The sequence below is a fragment of the Nelumbo nucifera genome, chromosome 1 (assembly GCF_055504915.1).
Source record: "Nelumbo nucifera cultivar China Antique chromosome 1, China Antique-T2T, whole genome shotgun sequence".
NCBI classification, from domain to species: domain Eukaryota; kingdom Viridiplantae; phylum Streptophyta; class Magnoliopsida; order Proteales; family Nelumbonaceae; genus Nelumbo; species Nelumbo nucifera.
Window position 1 is genome coordinate 107,173,582 of NC_142649.1, and position 20,080 is coordinate 107,193,661.

Genomic DNA, 20,080 nt, shown 5'->3' on the forward strand with positions numbered 1-20,080 from the left:
AGGAAAGAATGTAACTGAATAATTCAAGGAGTGAGTAATACCACTAATGGAAAGTAAATTGATAGGTAATTTAGGAACATGCAACACTTTAAAGAGGGTAAGACCGAAAGGGAAGGAGATGGTTACTTGATCGGCTATGGTGAAGAATGATCCATCAGCTAGTCTCACCTTGTCTCTCCTAGAGAAGAGATTATATTCCTGAAATAATGTTGACTTACTAGTCATGTGATACGAGGCTCCAGAGTCAATTATCCAGGGGGAATCAGATGTATGAGATGACACATGGAAAGCAGTGGTAGTATTACCCGATGTAGACGCAAAGGAGGTAGAAGGAGTAGGTCCATAATCCATCTAGAGAAGTGTCCTACCATATAGTCAAGAACAGAGTTGATAATATCTTCTTTGGGGTTAGAACCAGAGTGCTGCTCTTGAGGTACCATGGGACTAGTCTCTTGAGATGCCACATTTGCTGAGTTATATTTCTTCTAATTCTATTGGGCTAACTTCTTACTCTGATCAAATGCTGATTTTTTATTCAATTCCTGAGTCCATTTAGGATGTATCTCTAGCAAGGTTTTAAAAGGCTAAAGGCGGAGGCGAGGTGGTTGGGTGCTAAAGAGGCAAGGTGGTTGGGTGCTAAAGAGGCGAGGCATAAGCCTCAAATTAAAAACTTAAAAATTATGAAAAAAAATAATTGGATGTTTATACAATTGTTTGTGACTTAATGTATTGTTCAACAATTACTGATTGTTCAAATCAAGTTGAACATGCCAAAATTTGTATAGAAAATAACCCAAGGATAAATCAACAAAAATAAGGAAACATTCAAATGAGAATAACAAATCTGTAGTCAAATTAATAAATAAAAATATCATGTTCATTGTATGCAATATGTATCATCACAACACTTATCATGTTCATTGAAACAACAAATTAATAAATAAGTAAATAACAAATTAACAATATAACAAATTAATATTGATCCAGATTCAATATATTTTTGGTATGCATTTCAGTTCAGGAAATATTGAAATGCATTTTAATATTGAATCTGGATTCATATAGGAGAAGAAGGAGGAGGAGGAGGCGGCAGAAGACTTGTATGCACTACACAGTACTGACGATTCAAGAAGAAGAAGAAGGAGGAGGAGGAGGACCTATACTCTGTATGCACGATTCAATTTGTCTTCCTCCCTCCAATATTCTTGATCTTGAATCTTGAGTTCGGTTTGTGAGAACTGAGAAGTCTTCTTGAAATCTTGAGTTTGGTTGAACCAAAAAGGGGGAATAGTAATTTTGGTTGATGGAAACCCACATTTTTTGGGGCTTTCACATTTTCTTTTATTTTTTTCCAAAATTACCCATCATGAAATCAAGTTTTCCCCACCCAAAACCCTTTTAACTTGAGGCTACCACCTCATGTAAATTGAGGCAAAAGGCCAAAGGCCTACAACTCACTAAAACTGAGGCTTACGCCCCTTGAGCTGAGACTGAGGCTACCAAGGCTAGGCGAAATTTGGGTGCCTTGCCTTGAGGCATGCGCCTCTCGCCTTGCCTTAGTCGCCTTTTAAAACCATGGTCTCTAGTGTGCTTGAACTTCTGACAGTGAGTGCATCAAATCTTGTCTTTGTCATCCACTCTCTTCTGTGAGTCACCCTTCTTAAAAGAGCCTTCGACATTTGAATTTGTATCTCCTTGAACTGCTAGTGCAACCGTCTCCCCCTCTGCACAATTCATCATACTTCTTCTACTCTCTTCAGATTGAACCAAGGCATAAACTTCCTGAACTGAAGGTAAATCCTTACTTCCCAAGATTTGTACCCTAATAGACTCATGTAGGATTCAGCTCCAAAAGAAAAACAAATACTCGTTGATGGGAGACAAGTGACTTGTAGGCCTTTGCATCTTCATCACACTTCCAATTTACATTTTGACAATGATCCAATTCCTTCCAGATTGATGTCAGATCTGAGTAGTACATTGAGAGATTTCTCTCCCCCTGCTTGCAAGTGGAGGATTCAACTTGCAATTGGTATATCTTTGCATAGTGCCTCTGCTTCGAATAGGTAGATTTATCTTGTTCCCATATTTCACAAGATGTTTCAGCCCACATAAATGTTCTTACTTGTGGCAGCATAGAAATCAAGAGCCACGACATCACTATATTATTTTCTTGGTTCCACCTGTCATGTTTAGCACTTCCAGTCTTTGGTTCATTCACTTTATCATTAATATACCATATTTTCTCCCTGGCAGTAATATAGAGTTTAATTCCCCTAGATCACTCAAGGTAGTTTAGTTCATCAAAGGGAATTACAGCCATGGGGAAACTCATATCCATCCCCCCACTCATTCCGTTTTGACCTCCTAAAACTCTAGAAGTTGCCAAATTCTTAGAGGACATGGTTAAATTCACTATTCAGTTTCAACACACAACTTAGGATCCCTCCTGACACAAAAAAAAGGTCCTAGAAACACACCAGAGAAGCAATCCACATGCACACACTTCAGTTTGGACACAATTTGAACACAGACCAGCACCAATTCTCCAAAAAAAGGTATGTTTAGATTGATTTCAGACCTGTACAGAATTAACAGTTCCAGCCTACCAATCTTCCAGATTATCTAAGCACATTAACCACCAGGAGAGATCCTCATAACATTGTAATTACACCAAAACTGGGAAATAACAGGTCATCCATGACCTACAGATATCCCCTTCCCAGGTACAGGATCACACAATCCACAGAAAAGAGGTCTGAACCTCACAATTTTTCTGACAGCATTCAGCAGACTTGCTTCATAGAGTTTTCTCTTGGTACACAACCAAGATAAGAGAGAAAAAAAAATAGAAAACTTGTACCCAGTTGTAGGTCAGCTTTTTTTATCTCAGTCTGGAGAAGACAGCAAGATGAAGAGGAAAAACCTTGTTCAATCTGCTCTCAAACCCAGTAGAACTGCTCTGATACCATCTTAACAGAGAAAGAACAGTAGGAAACAAGAAGGAAAGAGAGAGAGAAGAGAGAAGGGAGAAGAGAAGAGAGTTGTTTGGCGAACAGAACTCAGTCTACCAGAGCCAGATTATAATATTATATATAGGGTGACCATAATGAAAAGGGAAAGGACCCTTGTGCCCCTGCTGTAGTTACAGTACATAAACAGTGATAAAAAGCTATTTTAAACAGAACAAACTGACCCTAACTAAGCAGAATAAAAACATAAATGTAAAGTAAACTATTCTAACAGTATATATAGTCTGTTTTGGTTTGAAAGATTCCTTTTCTTTCAAACCAAGCACAGCTTTAAGAATAGACTATCTAAAAAGATTAGGCATTTTCAGTTTGTTTTTTGACACCACTATATTTCAATTGACAATCATGAATAGTAATGTTGATGTTTTAGAAATCATATTTTTCTTACTCTGAGCAAAATCTTTAATTCTGAGAGTGAATAGAAAATTATGGGGTTAAGCTCTCACTTCCAGCTTCAAGTTTAGAACCCAGTCCTGAAAAAGCTTCAATGCACTACTTGTTTAAATAGTGTATGCCTCAATATAGACAACTTTTTTTTCCTATTTATGGTGCATATTTCCAATCCATTGAATAATGGAAAACTTGTTCCAAAAAGAACAGGATTTTGCTACAAGTATAGTGCAAAGTCTTAAGAAAGCAAAGTACCTTTGTTCCCTGAAATTCTGTAACAACATTCAGCAGCCTACGATACTGATCTCTTGCTTCTGGATACTGAACCATGGACTTCACCCTAGCAAGTGCTTTCTGCAATCTTTCCTCTGTTTGCTTTCGACCTTCTTTTAGGAAATCATAATCATCCTCTTTGGACGACCCACTCTGTGTGTTGGATCCCTCAATAGATGCTTCTGGTCGGAAGCCACGCAAACCGCTCCCTTTCCTTCTCCAGCGAAGAATTACTTTCTCTACAATTCCTACTGACCAGATGATTCGCTTATAGCGCTTCCTCACCTGGTGCCCCCTCACATGGGCCTATTAAATAAAGAAAGTTAAAATTTGTGAACTGTCTGACTTGATTTGAAATTATTTCCACATGTGAAAGTTAATGAACTATGAAACCCAAAAAAATGGACTTAAAAAACAACTATGAAGAAGAACGACCTTAACTTCTCTGGTAAATTCTTTTCTAATTTTAAAAAACAAATCATACAAAAGAAAATGAAAAATAGCAAAATTATTATGTTTTTTTCTTCCTGGAAGGTTTCTCAACAATGTCATAAATACAGAAGAAAGTAAATCTCATGGGCAAATGAAATATAATTTTTTTTTCCATGGAACTAAATAGTAATGCACCTGGATTTTAACAATTCTTTGACGAATTATCAAAAATTCTTTTCTCCCCTTCCAACCACGAAATTTGTTCTGTATTCGTATTGCAGCAGAATGCAGAGGATCATCATGGTGTCCTGCTCGATGTGTCTTGACAGCTAAGAGTGAAAGTGCATGCTCATCTGATATTCCGAATTTATCATTGCTGTATTCAGTTAACTGCTTTCTTTGGAATGACTGCACCCTGAATACTTGATGTATACGTGCAGCAGCTTGAGTTGCATTCCGGACAGCAGTTAGTGAGTCCTTAAGTGACAACCCATCTGGCAGGTCACCATCACATTCCGAAGCAGCACTCCTTTCTGAAACAGTTTGTATAGCTTCTAGTCCAGGTATTTCTAGGACATTGCCATCCTTTGAATCCTTCAATGTAATGGATGAAAGATGGGAGGTCAAGGCAGCTTCTGCAAGGTAACCAGCAATCCCTTTGTGTCCATTGCTGGAAGCTAGGTCGGCGGGGGTTCTACCTGAAGGAAATTTGGGAGTTGGATCTGTTAATGCTCCGGGTGCTGCACCAAGGGTGACAAGGGCAACAACTGTGCGTTCTCTGAATAAAAGAGAGTTCAGGCAAGAAGAAACCACCAAAAACAAATACATATTGTCATGACATACTACAGATTGAATAGAACATGCAAAACTATTAGTAAGAAAACCAAACCATACAGAATAGAAGAATCATGTCTACCTGCCACAATATGCTGCCCAGTGAAGTGCAGTCCATCCATTCACATCACGGAAATTGATACTGACACCTGCAGCTACTGTTGGTGCTATGGCCCAGTCATAACCAAGTGCAGCTGCTAAATGCAGCACACCTTGCCCTTCCCTGTCTAATACATTAGGGCCTTTTCCATCTTCAGTTACTTTTTGAAGAAGCCATGCATGCAACTTTTCTTTCAATAGCTTTTGAAGTAGTTGCTCCTTTACTTGACCTGGGGAAAACTCCTCCTCTGAGGTAAGCTTTATCATATGGAGCCATTCATCATCATCTCCCTTCATTAATAAGCTGATTTTATTGCTTAGATGAGATCTCTCACCAACATTGCTAATGATTGGGTGACTGGAAGATCCCAGAGATAATATCTTTCCAAGACGTACATGAAGAACCATTTCACTTGTACTGCCACTACACGGATCTGTAGCAGGCATGTAAGGTCTATGCCTGACACGGTATTCAAATTCTCGCACTTCACTACAAGCCAACCTGTTGGAGCACGTTACATATAAAGGGACCCTCCCAGCTGTGTGTGGTGGAGCATGGCAACGGAGAACACCATCAGCTAAAACCTCTGCTGGAACTTCCACCTCCCCAAACATACATGACCACTTGCAGTTTGCTGCATTTTGATGAGTCCTCAAGAATCTTCCAGTAATTAGAACCTGTTTAAAACGTGTAGATAATACATTCCTTCAATAAAAAGAACATAATGCAGTTGAGAATTTCAATTCCATTACCTCCATAGCTATCCAAGCAATGGTGAACACCAATTGTATCTAAAGCTCGAAAATAGTACTTGGAATACTCAATAAATGGCAAGATTAATTTCAAATAACTTGGCACCCCTTCCTTGGCCAATTTCCAGTGAAAGTAGCATTGAAAGGTCCAGTTGTCCGCAAAAATAAAAGCATTTTATTGAGAGTTAGTTTGCCTAAACATTAACACTTGCAGTGTCCTTCAAAGGAGAAGACCTAATTGGTACATCTCACCGCATTTTTGCTTTCTATGTAAGGCAAAATGTGAGAGTATGTACCATTTAGTAATACCTTGCCCTTTTACCACTGGTATTTGAGAACTTTTCTTCTCTCTATTTGGTTGGAGGTGGACACCAATAGGGGAAGTAAAGAGTCTCCTTTTGGATTCTCTGTTCACTCCTCCAGAAAAGATAGTGAACCTCACTTGGACATGCATCAGGGCCATGGTTCTATGGACAGTTTGGGAAGATAGACATGCTAAAATATACATTTAAGAGAATCCTCCTTGACAACATTTTAGTAAAGTATGCTCATTAGGTGAAAAAAAAGAATCCTCCTTGACAAGAAGTGTTTCAACACTCTAAAGTTAAAATTTGATGAGTGTAGTATGAGAAATCCAAGTAGCTAAGGAATTAGATCAGTTGATAAATTGCAACTAGGGAGTTAAGGGCAACCTTCACATAGGTCTTTAGATCAGTTGATAACTCGCAAGACAAGGTGTGACCAGAAACCAGATGTATTGGTGGGCTATCAATCAAGAGTTTGACTTTATGTAAGCTAAAGTGGAAGAACTTAGGGGTTAGGCAGCTATAGCTAGCCTAAATGTATTTTGGGGTGTATGGCACAGCACAACTACCTCTTGTGTTATATCACTCATTAATTCTTTTAGTAAAATCTAGGATGTTACCAATCAAAAGAAAATTCAATTACCTTGGCTTCTGAGTTGGTGTAGGCCCAGTTTGGTGTGAAATCAATAATGCTGAAAAGCTGGTCCTGGGAGATGGAAGGGCTCAATAAGTAAGAATCCAAGTGCACTTGAGAGGACATCCCAGAATTTTCAACGCCATTTCCACTTTCAACAGAATTCCAGTCAACACCAGAACTGGACTTCATATGAGATTCATCTACTTCTCCAAGTTCTTTGGTCATCCACCGGGTGAAGCTGTCAAGTTTCTTCAAGCCTTCTTCTGTTTGAGAGAAATCTAATGACAGTTTTGCATTGTATGCATGCCCTACCATAATTGGATCACTCTCCGAATTTGATTTCAGAACACTGCCAAGTCCCACACCAGAAGGCTGTATTTGAAAGTCATCTTGAACAGGATGTCCATCTTGCTGATCAAGATGCAAATGAAAGGCCTTGGGGTCATATGCTGAATCCTCATGCAACTTCTGCTCCACAGGCCATTTGGATATGTGTGAAGAATTATCTTCAGAAGCATTCTGATCACACCAGTTTAATAGAACCCAAAAGAAAGTGAATCAGTGATTATGAGGAAAGGAAGAATTTCTCTCTAGTGTTGCATACAATATAATGAAAGTTTACAGAAGGTAATCTGGTCGAATATTAACACAATTTTACATCTCATTCAGAAGAATCTCAATCAACTGATTCTTTGGCAGATATTATTGTACAGGAAGGGTAGGGAGGAGTTAACTGTTTAAAGGAATGACCTACAATTCATCTTTTGTGTATGAAAATCTTTTTGTGAACAATCAAGGGCTGGTTTTTTAGTTCTGCCTGGAAGTTTTTTTGCATATTCCCAATGTACAGCCTCTAGTTGTTCAGGGGTTTTTCTTGATTAATGAAATTCTATATTTTAGCCTCTCAATAAAAAAAAGAAAATAAAAAAATGCCCTAGAGTTTTTCCTTGTAGATAACATGCTCATGGGAGATTTTCTCTACTTAGTGTTCTTGCTGACCTCTTTTAAAGGGATTTTTTAGTCTAATTCCCTATTCCAGGGGACTTAATGATTGCAACTTTAATACCTTTTTTCTTTTAATAATATATTCTCCTTCATTATCAATTAAGAAAACAAACAGATTGTAAAAATACATAGTGTCAATTAAGAAAAACAAACAGATTGCAATTTTGTCTTTTTTATCACACACTTTTTAAAACTAGTAAAAACAATATTTCCTGTGGAGCAAATATGTGGTGAAATGAAAATGAATTAGTTGTAATGGTGCTTTTGTAATATGAAATCTTTAGTCTTTTCTTGAGATTTTCGTTTCCCTTAGGAACCCTCTATGATTTTTCTAAATATTTTTGAATGTTTATGTTGAGAGACGGAAGATGATATCCCTTTCTCCTCTTCTCACCAGAAACCTTCACACCTTTGAAGGTCTACTAATACTAGTCTCCCCATAATAGAAGATAACCTTTCCTCTGATATATTACTTATGGTACATTGACTTTCACTAGGATTTAGGACTTACAATATTACATTAATACTGAACATTATTTACCTGCCATTTTTCTTGGCCATCTGCATGGCCCACAATTTCTGGCTTAAACTCTTCTGTTGGAAGCTGTCTGAGAATCACATTTTCTTGTTTGGCAATGACCTCCATGGTAACAGATTGTGAGGGAAAAACTGATGGTTGAAAAACAGCACCTTGAAATTCTGCTTTACAATTTCCTAAGACATTTTCCCAGTATGCCAAGTCAATCTGTTTTTGGGGTTCTGCCATTGGCCTAAAGCCAACATCATTATGGTCCCTACCTATATTTTCTTGAGCAAGCAAGACAAAATTCAGTCCAGGAGCAGCTGGTTTCTTTCCTTGATAATTATCTGGCAATAGTTTCAAATACACTATCATGTTAAAAGTCATGCCATATGACTGTAACAGATGAGAAATACACCAGAAGAGGAGGAGGAGGAGGGAAGATAAATGGAAGTTTTTTTTTTCTTTTTTTACTTTGACAGTCCACTGGATAGTACGAGTTCAACAGGCCAGTGTCCAACTTGTTCATCACAGCACCGCCTTCACATTCTTGTGACTCAAAAAAAGAGTGGTATCTGGAACTTGCTTGGTAATTATCTGCCATATCAATTTTCAGCAAACTTGCAATGAAACATAGGATTTTGATAGTGAACATATTAAGTAAATTATGACCAACCTAGATCACTAAGCATACTTACATCATCCATTAAATGATATAAGAATGTTGAAGTAGAAATAGAGAGATAAGAGATGTACCCGATTCAGCATCTTCATATTCTGATGCCTGGGTGCTGTTCAGGCTTATGGTATCCATTGTTTGTGATGGCATTTGAGTATGATTTGTGAAAGAACTGGAAGAAACAGGACTGCCCTTTTGATAAATAGGAAGAGCTTCTTCAGTATCTTTCATGCGGCCAAAACTTGTTTTGCTTCCCTGTAGAATAGAAAAACATTTAGATAATCAGAACATATAGTCACACATGTTCCTGGAAATATGGAGCAAAGACATTAGATAACCAGATATTAGAAAATAATGTCATAAATGCTTTAGAAGATATATTTCTAAGCACTAAAATTTAAGGGATAGTGATAAGACTATTGACTATGTTTTCAATGTGGTTTGTTACGCATTGAAGAGCTAGAAGAGCTAGGGGTAGACCAAAACGGACATGGGTGGTAGAAAGAAATGATTTAAGCACTAGTAATTTATTTAGCAGTGGATATGGATTTAAATAGAACAGATTGGCAAAACAGGATTCATGTAGTCAATCCCATATAGTTGGGTTAAGGCATGGGTGGTGATGATGACTCTATGGCCTATGGGTCATTTCTTTCCACCTTTGAAGTTTCTGTGCAGCTGGCACCCTTGTTTGGGCTCTTTCTTGCTGAGGTAAGGCATGAAACTCCTGCCCCATCTAAACCTTTTGAATGGGAGGCTGCCCATAAAATTACCAACGTGATATGATTAAAAATTAAAACTATTTCTAAACCAATTTCTAGTTCCTACCAAAACAAGCCCCAGAACTAATAAGACTCTAATTTAAAGATGCAAATAACTTTAACAATAGAAATTTCTTCAAAAAACTGCATGTTTTTTTTATCAATAGCAGTACTTGGAATGGGAAAATAACCTTTCATTTGCAGATCAAGGAATTCATCTAAATGAGCAGTTGGTAGACCTTTTGCTTGTCTCAACAGGAATCTGAATGACCATGGTCTTTCCTCTGTTCTATTGAAACTGCATGTTGTTCATAGTTTGGTCTATAACACAAAAGATGTCCAAACAGGATGAACTTGGGCTTATTGAATAGGTCATTAAATAACCTTTTAGGATATCAGATTCAAGTTAACATAATGACAAAGGAAAGAAGAAGGGACCGAATTATAAGATTAAAGTGGGGGATAAATTGGTGGATGATCAAAGATAGATAGTTGAAGAGATTAGAGGCTTTTATAAGAATTTATATAAATCTTCACAACAGAAACTGTCTTTTGGGGGAGTTGGAGTTTAATAAAAATGAAGATTTTATGGAGTGGTTGGAAAGAAAGTTTGAAGAAGAGGATTTTTTTTTTTTTGGTGGGGGGGGGATGTTAAGGGAATGAAGGGTGATAAGGCTCTGGGCGCAAATGGTTTTAATATAGCCTTTTATAAGGTTTCTTAGAGTATATTAAAAGAATACATGATACATGAAATTAGGGATAAGAATTAGGTATGTAAAATGGTTTTAATATAGGCTCTGCACGCATGGTTTTAATATAGCCTTTTATAAGGCTTCTTAGAGTATATTACAAATCAATGTGGTTTGTAAAATTCTGTCCAAGCAAATGCTATTCATTTCTTTAATTCCCATGAAACATGAAGTGATAAGAATTAAGGATTTCTGCCCAATTTGTTTGATTTCAAGCCCATATAAAATCACTGCAGAAGTTTTGTCTTGAAAGTTGAAGCTAGTGATGCATGAAATTATTAGTTCAACTCAGATGGCATGTGGAGGGTAGACAAATATTGAATGGGGTGCTGATTGCAAGAAAATGTGTGGACTCAAGAATTAGAAGTAGTGTTTTGGATTTCATGTGTAAAATTCATATAGAGAAGGCCTATGATCATGTGGAGTGGAGTTTACTAGAGGAGGTGTTAGCTAGGATGAGGTTTGAAGAGAAGTGGAGAAGTTGGATTTTTCACTTGCATCTCTTCAATTTCATTTCATTCTCATAGCTTCAATTTCATGTGTAAAATTCATATAGAGAAGGCCTATGATCATGTGGAGTGGAGTTTACTAGAGGAGGTGTTAGCTAGGATTTGGTTTGAAGAGAAGTGGAGAAGTTGGATTTTACTAACCATGCTTAGTAAATAGAATACCTTTCCCTGGAGTACCTTTCAAGTAGCACAAAACCCTTTCCGCAACAGCTAGATGAGTATCTCTAGGCGAATGCATAAACTGACTAATAACACTTACTGCATAGGAAATATCTGGCCAAGTCGTGCAAAGATACAACAACTTCCTAAGCAGTCTCTGAAACACTCCCTTATCAGACAAAGGTTCACCATCTGTGGTAGAAAGTTTATGATTAGGATCAATGGGAGTGGAGATGGGTTTAGCTCCAAGTTTACCAGTTTTAGCAAGAAGATCAAAGACATATTTGCGTTGAGATATGAAAATACCGTCCTTAGACCGAGCAACTTCAATGCCCAAGAAATACCGAAGGTCTCCCAAGTCTTTGATTTCAAATTCAGAATTGAGAAATCCTTTTAGTTTCCTGGCCTCTTCAATGTCATTACCCGTGACCACAATATCATCAACATAAATAATCAAGAAGGTCACCAGAGTGTTATTTCTCTTCAAGAACAATGTATGATCAAATTTGTTTGAATGTAGCCAAAGGAGATAAGAACAGCCCGAAATCTCTCAAATCAAGCCCGAGGAGATTGTTTGAGACCATAAATGGATTTGTGTAGTTTCCGCACCTTGCCTTTCATTTCTTTCCCATACACCCCTGGAGGTAGAGACACATAGACCTCTTCATACAGATCTCCATTCAAGAAAGCATTTTTAACATCAAACTGGTGCAGGGGCCAGTCAAAGGTAGCTGCTAGAGAAAGCAAGACCCTGACTGAAGTCATCTTAGCTACAGGAGCAAAGGTCTCAAGATAGTCAATGCCATACATTTGGGTGTAACCCTTGGCAACCAACCTAGCCTTATACCTCTCAACTGAGCCATCAGAGTGATATTTAATGGTAAACACCCATTTACACCCCACTGGTTCCTTCCCTTCCGGCAAGTCCACAATATCCCAGGTATGGTTCTTATATAATGCTTCAAGTTCAGTCATCATAGCATCCCTCCATTCAGGTTGAGATAATGCTTCCGGTACAAACCTGGGTATCACATGTGAAGAAACAGAAGCAAGAAAGGAGTAGTAGGAAGGAATGAGAAGGTTGTAAGATAAATCTTTGGAGATGCAATGGGTTGTACACTTCCGCTTGCCCTTGCGAAGAACAATAGGAAAGTCAAGGTCAGGGACGGTCGAAGGTAGGTCGATAGAGGGCTGACTTGTTTCCTCAGGAACTGTAGGAGTGGCAAGATGCTCTTCTGAAAGAGTGGAAACAACCTGCATATATCTGAATCTCCGCCTTTGGTAACACCTTTGGAGAGTAGGAGCAGAAGCAAGAGGAGGATCAGGGGTGGATCAAGTGGAAGAGGTGGACACCCCATGATCAGACTCACAAGGGATGGGAAGAGGAATAGTTGGAGACATAGCAAAGGGTTCATCAGATGTCTCCCCCTCAGGAGGAATACTAAAGAAAGGAGTCAACTCTGCAAAGGTGACATCTCGAGATACAAAGCGAGTGCCACGAACTGGATCAAAACAACAATAACCCTTTTGTGTAGAGGCATATCCCAGAAACACACACTTATGAGCCTTAGGTTCAAATTTATGCCTTTGGTGACTATGAATATGCACATAACAAGTACTCCCAAATACACGGAGAGGGAGAGAAAAGAAATCCTCATCCGGGAAGAGAAGACTAAAGGGGGTTTTAAAGCCAAGGACCCTAGAGGGCATACGATTGATTAGGTAGGTAGCAGTATGAACACATCTCCCCAAAACCTTACAGGAACATGGGATGCAAATAAAAGGGATCTGGCAACCTCAACCACATGTCTGTTCTTTCTTTCCGCCACCCCGTTTTGTTGTGGAGTGTAGGAACAAGAACTTTGATGGATAACCCCAAAAGTTTCAAGATAGGTGGAGAGGGTTTTCTCAAAATACTCCTTAGCATTGTTGGAGCGAAATATTTTGATACAGGTATTAAACTGGGTGAGGATGAGTTCATGAAAATTTTTCACAATAATTGGTACTTCATCCCGGGATTTCATGAGATAAATCCAAGTATAACGAGAATAATCATCAATAAAAATGATAAAATACTTGTAGCCCCCCATGGTTGGCATGTGATATGGTCCCCACACATCAGAGTGAACAATATGGAAAGGAGAAAGAGATCTTTTATGACTGATTGAATAGGAATGTCTACAATGCTTTGCTAGCTCACATGACTCACAATGAAGACTAGATAAAGGCACTCCTTTAAACATATCTGGGAACAGATGACTTCAAGCAGAAAAAGACAAATGACCAAACCGAAAATGACATAACAAAATTTTGTTAACAGACTCTGACACAACTGACTCTAAAGAAACTCCATGAGGTGGTCCCAAGGCTTGATCTGGTGTGTCTAGCAGGTATATTCCGTTCGCCTCATGGCCACTCCCGATCGTCCTCTGAACTGCAGGTCCTAAAAAACACAATGAGTGGGAAAGAAGGTTATGCTGCAGTTCATGGACTTTGTTAAGCTACTAACAGATAAAAGGTTTGTGTTAAGCTTAGGAACATGGAGAACAGAAGATAAGAACAGGGTGTCAGAGGTCTTTATATCTCCTTTACCAGAGATAGGGGCAAGTGACCCATCGGCAAGGGATATTTTCTCTTTCCTAGAGAGGAGATGATATGAACAAAAAGGTTAGATAGGCTGGTCATATGGTCTGATGCATCGGAATCTATAATCCAAGGGAGTTTATGATTACCTGAAACTGAAGCATGATTTGCTGAGGCATATGCACCTGAGTGAGCAAAAGCCAATGAAGAGGATGTACTGTTGGAAGGGTGGGCTGAAGAAACTGTAGATTCCAGGTGATTTAGGAGCCTCCCATACTTCTCAAAGTCTAACTTCATTGCAGCCAACTGCTCAATGGTTGATGTTTTCTCACTCTCCTTACTTCCCCCTTTAGGTACTGTAGCAGCATTAGTAGTCTTGAGTTTTCCCGCTTGACTGCCCTTCTTAGGATTGTTCTTAAACCTCTCAGGGAGTAGTCCAGAGTGAAGTTTCCAACAGGTGTCCTTGGTATGCCATGGTTTCTTGCAATATTCACACACCTGCTCCCCCTTTTTAGTAGGCCCCTTAGATTTCATTCCTGCATGTGCAAAGTGTTCTGTAGGTGGACTCTGCAACTGAACTTGTCGTCTACTTTCCTCACTACTTATCATGGCATATGCCTGTGATAGAGTAACCTCATCTCTGGTCAAAATATTCTGTCTGATAATATCAAACTCAGGGTTGAGTCCAGTGAGAAACTCGAACACCCTATTTCTCTCCACCAGCTTTCTGTACATTTCAGCATAATTTTTACTCTCCCATACCACAGTTTCCATAACATCAATTTCCTGCCATAGGGATTTTAGTATAGAGTAATAGATTGCTACACTCTTCTCCCCCTGTCTCAGGTTCTTCACATCACTTTTCAATTTGTACGCTCGGGCTACATTCAGTTTCTATGAATAAGCCTCAGTTACACTGTCCCATATCTCCTTAGCAGAAGACATCCAGAGATAGTTCTGGCTTATATGAGGTTGCATAGAGTTAACTAACCATCCTATAACGGTATAGTTCTCTTGCATCCATCTCTCAAATTCAGGATCTGTCTCTTCGGGTTTCACCTTACTGTCTGTGATATACCCGAGTTTTCCTTTACTACAAACATAAATTTTTATAGACTGTGCCCAGGCAAGATAGTTCGTCCCATCTAGCTTAATCGTGGTAACACCAGTCAAAATGGAATATACTAGAGCAGGTCCAGAAACCGGCACCTGCTTGAACTCACTTCCGTATGTTTCCATTAATCAAACGGAAATCAAAGAACTGAAATTTTAACTATGCAAACTTACTTGAAGTCAAACCAGAAATAGGGTGCTTGAAAAACTAGGGTTTTGCTCCATCCAACAGATGGGAGGAAGAGAGAAGATGGTGCTGCACCAACCAGACTGACCCAAACTCTTTCTAACCTGAACTGCCCTCCTTTAGCAGTCACAAGACACCTTCCAAGCACAGAGCGCCACACCCAAGCTTCACCTTTCCTAGTAATCTCGAAAATCTCTATTTGGCTAGGGTTTCGGGCAGCAGCAAAACAGCATCACTTCTTGGCAAAATTCGGCCAGAACTTAAATCTCCAAACCCATCTACCAACTGGGCAAGTGATTCTCTATACTATAGAGAACCTATCTCTCCATACACTCTCTTGATTTTAGAGTGTACAGGAACGAAGAAAAAGGAAGAAAGAAGAACTGTACCCGCTCTGATACCAAGATGTGAATCAGTCTTCTAATATCAGGTTTAAAATCAGTAATTAACAGTGCAAATCAGATCTGAATAATAGTGCAAGAGCTGTGTATGTCCGAAGAGAAGAGGTAAGAGAAGAAGAAGTCGAATAAATCACCCTTCTCCTCTAACCCTATTTTATTAATCTCCAAAAATTAATGATGACAAGTATGCCCTTAAGTGGGCAGCCAGCTTGGCAATTACATAAAGAAAATAAAACAAGAACAAATAACAGGCCCATTAAGTGAGGCCTATCAACATAAAATAAAAGATAAAAATAAAGGATATCACACAAGCAGCTGTTAGGGCCCATTCGGCCCAGTCTCTTTACATAGTCATCATTTGATCCACAGAACCTCGTTCCACATGTTCATAAACTTTCACCAAATCAGCTTTTCCATGTTAGGTTGGATTTCCCTTCCTGGCTTTGGAATCTATATATTCACAGGCCACAAGATAATTTCAAAACATGTGTACCTTTCATAAAAGCACCTTGTAAAGAGATAACAAGAGCAACAGATTTATAGGCCTTGATCCAACCCTGTAATTTGTTTCTCTATTTATCCTCTTTTGTCCAATCCAATATTAAGATTCCTGGCTTTGGAATCTATACATTCACAGGCTACAAGATAATTTCAAAACAAGTCTACCTTTCATAAAAGCACCTTGTAAAGAGATAACAAGACCAACAGACTTATAGTCCTTGATCCAACCCTGTAATTTGTTTCTCTATTTATCCTCTTTTGCCCAATTCAATATTAAGATTCTTTCCCTACCTGAAATTCTTTGAATTAGACAGTTCATATTTTTCCCAAAATTACCTCATAATTCTCTCATTCACTCCCATTTAAGGTGTTCATGTAATATTGGTTTTACCTATTCCTGTTCTCCAAACATCTGTAAATTTCACCAAGTTCTGATCTGCAGCCATATAAATACTTGAGAAATAATTGAATAAAAATATAACAATGGATTTTCATATGTTCTCATAATTAACTTTAAAAACCAAATAAAATTAATTTAGAAATACAATATACTGAAGTAACTAATGGAGTCAATTGAAAATCAGAAGTAGAGCTAAAAAATATGGAGACTCAGTAGTGGGCAAGAGAGAGAATAAGATAACCTTGACTTCTCGGTAGTGGACAAGAACAATGTGCATAAAATCCCTACAAAAATGGGCAGATAGATAAGAAATAGTGCAGATGATACACAACAAAAGCCCTTCACTAAACAGAAAAAAGTTAAAAGAACCAAAAAGATGATTTCTTTTTTATAAAATAACGTAGCAATTCATGTTTTAACAATAATAACTGCCACAGCTAAGTCAAAACCAACTTCCACATGTCCTTAGTTCTCTTTTGTAATGTAACCAATATATTTTTTGGCATATAATAAGTTATGCATTGAAAGGTAAACAGTAAAGCAAATGCATTGACATTTTGAAATGAATTACTAAACATTTAAATAACATTTGAAATATGAACTTGTTGCATACTCACTCTTCAAGCATCCAATAACTTCGTCTTTGAAAATTTTCATTCTCTTCACCATGGGCATAGTAGCAATGTAGCACATCAACACTTCCAGCCTAAAGTTGTAAATTTCAAAAACACTAACTAATCAACATAAATATTTCCTTAAATCAAGGAGACTGCATCACAATGATAAACATTCAATGAAATGACAAAGACCTTAATCGAAATTGGGTTCCTACAAAACGTAATACCAAAGAAACATCCCAAATGCATAATCATGAAAAAAGCAAACAAAAGTACTCTTCTTGCTAATACCTACCTTTAATTTCTCATGAGCTTCCTTTACTGTCTTCCCATCTTTTTTCTTCCGCCAGTTATGACCATCCTTTCTGAAGTATCTCAAGACCTTTCGATCAAAAAGAAAAAGTGAACCACCTGGAAAAGAAAAGGTTGTAAAGTGAAGGTAAGTTTGCAATATATAAACCAGGCATAAATCATTAAACTGAATAATGGAAATTGTAATGTTTCCAAAGTGCATAACCAGTGATGTTTCCAAAACGTAAGTTTTTTTTTTTTTTTGGATTTGTGGGGGTGGGACTGAAAGAAAAAACTGGGGGCTTCTAGAATGAGTAGTCCCCCCAAGGATTTGATTTTCCACTGAAATGATGGAAGTGTAGCTAAAAATCTGCTGTTCTCCAGATTCTGCAGGTTTATATTTTCACAGCCAAACCATAGAATCTGGAAAGTGGTGGGTTCACCTTTCCATTTTGACCCTTTTTATGCTCCACCTTAATCCAAACACACCTAGAGTTTATTCAAGAATTAGTTTTTCATCAATAAGAGTCAGTATGCTGTTAGGTGGCATATTCCAGCCTACTTTAGGGATACTTGACATGCTTCATAATTAACTCATTCTTTCTAGTAGTCGATCAAGACTACTATCAGTCTTGAATTCAAAAGAAAAAGAATGAAGAAATTGCAGAAGAGAAGAAGAGAGAGGAGAGAAGATAAGAAGCATATGAAGAGAATTTGAAAAGAGAGGGTTCAGTCTTAACATCAGCCGACCCACTCTTAATATTTATATATGTTGACTAATTGTAAAAGGGCTGAATTGCCCTTATTGCTTACATGGCAAATAAACTAATAATAAAGCTGAAATAACAAACTGAAATAACTACCAACTAACAATGACATAACTAACAGAAATATGCTGCCATACAAACACAGTGGGGACAACATCAGTGGGGTCCACATCAGTGTTCTCTACACTCCCCCTCAAGTTGGAAATAGATATTTGTCATTCCCAACTTGCATAGGTCTGCCTCTAACTTCTTCCTTGGAACAGCCTTGGTGAGAAGATCTGCGAGCTGCATGTTGGAGGTAATATACGGGAAACACACTTCTTGAGATGAAACCCTTTCTTTGACAAAATGTCGGTCTACTTCAATATGCTAGTTCTATCATGCTGTACCGGATTATGAGCTATATTAATAGTGTTAGAGTACACAAAACAGGGGTATTTTGGTCATTTGGGTTTATCTATTTGAGAGTGAAAGGTCTATTTTATTTAAGTTTAAGTTATGTCCCATCACTTATGAGGGACAATATGGTCTTTCTTATAACTATGTTTTGGAGATAAATACAAGTGGGTCGACTAGAGAGAGGACTGATTTTCCTCTACTGGCCGAACCCTTCTTCTTCTTCTCCTCCTCTTCTTCTTCTTCTTCTTCTTCTCCTTCTTCTCTACTGTAACCTAGGACTAAATAAGGTTTTCACATGGTATCAGAGCGCATGTAACAAGTTCAGATCTGCTCGTCTTGCTCTTTTATTCTGGTTTACCCAGTTTTTTTATCGCCCTCCTCTCTAGGGTTTTGCAGATTTCTCAAGAACCACTGGGAGATTAAGGGAAATGTTGAAAAGGAGTGGTCGTTTTTCTCTGTAGGAGGCCTTCATGCCTCCAGTTTGTGGTGCAGTGGCTGTTTGTGGTGATTGGTAGGAAGCTCTCTATTCGATGGTATGAAGAGAGCAGGTTCGGGTGAAGAGTGTTCAGCTGAGTACAAGTTGGTTCTGCAGAGTGCAGTGTAAGTGTTTGGTTTAATGGCTGAGTGATTTCAGCCCTTGTATTTGGTGTGTGAATGGTTCTGCAGTGTGCAGTATAGGTGTTTGATTTAATGACTGAGAGATTTCAGCTTTTGTATTTGGTGTGTGAGTGGTTCTGCAGTGTGCAATACAGGTGTTTGCCCTCAAGGTCAAGATGTGGAAATCTATTCTGTAACTCCAAGTAAGGTTCCCAAGTTGCATCTTCAAGTGGGAGACCTGACCATACCACCAATGCCTCTAGTTCGATGTGATTCCCTTTGCATATCCACCTGAAATCTGTTATCTGGGTGGGCTCAATTTGAACTTGGCCATCTTCCGAGAATGATGGGGGGGTGGTTGTTGTTATTGCTCCTGTTTTTGGCCACTTCTTTAATAGAGATACATGAAATACAAGGTGCAATTTTGATGTTGCTGGAAGGTCAAGCCTGTATGCCACAGACCCAATGCGTTCCACAATTCAAAATGGGCCGAAGTACCTTGGGCTTAGTTTGTACCACCTGTGGCCTGCTACTGAAACTTTCTTGTATGGTTGTAGTTTAAGGAAGACTTGCTCCCCAATCTGGTGCTGAACAGGCCTATGTTTTCTGTTGTAAGAGTCTGCCATCCATTGTTGGGCTCGACGGAGGTGGGATTTGAGATCTTGTAACACCCTATTCCGTTGGAGGAGTTGGTCTTCCACTACTGCTACCGCTGTAGACCCTTTCTCATATGGGAGTAGGGAGGTGGGTCTCGTCCATATAGAGCCCGGAAGGGAGTCATTCCTACTGCACTGCGATACATGGTATTGTACCACCATTCCGCCCAATGAAGCCACTTGAGCCACTGATGTGGCCTATCCCCTGCATAGCACCTTAGATAGGTTTCCAAACTCCGGTTGACCACCTCAGTTTGCTCATCTGTTTGAGGATGGTAGCTGGTAGATTTGAAGAGTTTCACTCCCTGTAGTCGCAAAAGTTCTACCCAGAAATGACTCATAAAAATTGGGTCGCGGTCTGAGACAATAGAGTTAGGGGTACCATGCAGTCGTGCCGCCTCCTTAGTAAAAATTTCAGCCACCATTGAAGC

General features: G+C 38.7%; 1 protein-coding gene across 5 annotated transcripts in view; it reads right to left on the reverse strand.

Moving 5' to 3' along the window:
- Positions 1 to 20,080, reverse strand: part of LOC104605988 (calmodulin-binding transcription activator 3-like) — a 73,621-nt gene that overhangs the window by 23,479 nt on the left and 30,062 nt on the right. For all 5 annotated transcript variants that reach the window (XR_016078627.1, XR_016078626.1, XR_016078629.1 and 2 more), the window contains 10 exons: positions 17,235 to 17,350; positions 16,940 to 17,028; positions 16,564 to 16,606; positions 9,037 to 9,214; positions 8,755 to 8,877; positions 8,302 to 8,627; positions 6,762 to 7,274; positions 5,044 to 5,738; positions 4,323 to 4,905; positions 3,678 to 4,001 (listed from right to left, as the gene is read on the reverse strand). Coding sequence is in view for 2 of the 5 variants with exons in the window: in XM_010270969.3 (XP_010269271.1) it covers positions 3,678 to 4,001; positions 4,323 to 4,905; positions 5,044 to 5,738; positions 6,762 to 7,274; positions 8,302 to 8,627; positions 8,755 to 8,877; positions 9,037 to 9,214; positions 16,564 to 16,606; positions 16,940 to 17,028; positions 17,235 to 17,350 (2,990 nt within the window). In the remaining 3 variants the exon portion in view is untranslated. The remainder of the gene's footprint in view (positions 1 to 3,677; positions 4,002 to 4,322; positions 4,906 to 5,043; positions 5,739 to 6,761; positions 7,275 to 8,301; positions 8,628 to 8,754; positions 8,878 to 9,036; positions 9,215 to 16,563; positions 16,607 to 16,939; positions 17,029 to 17,234; positions 17,351 to 20,080) is intronic.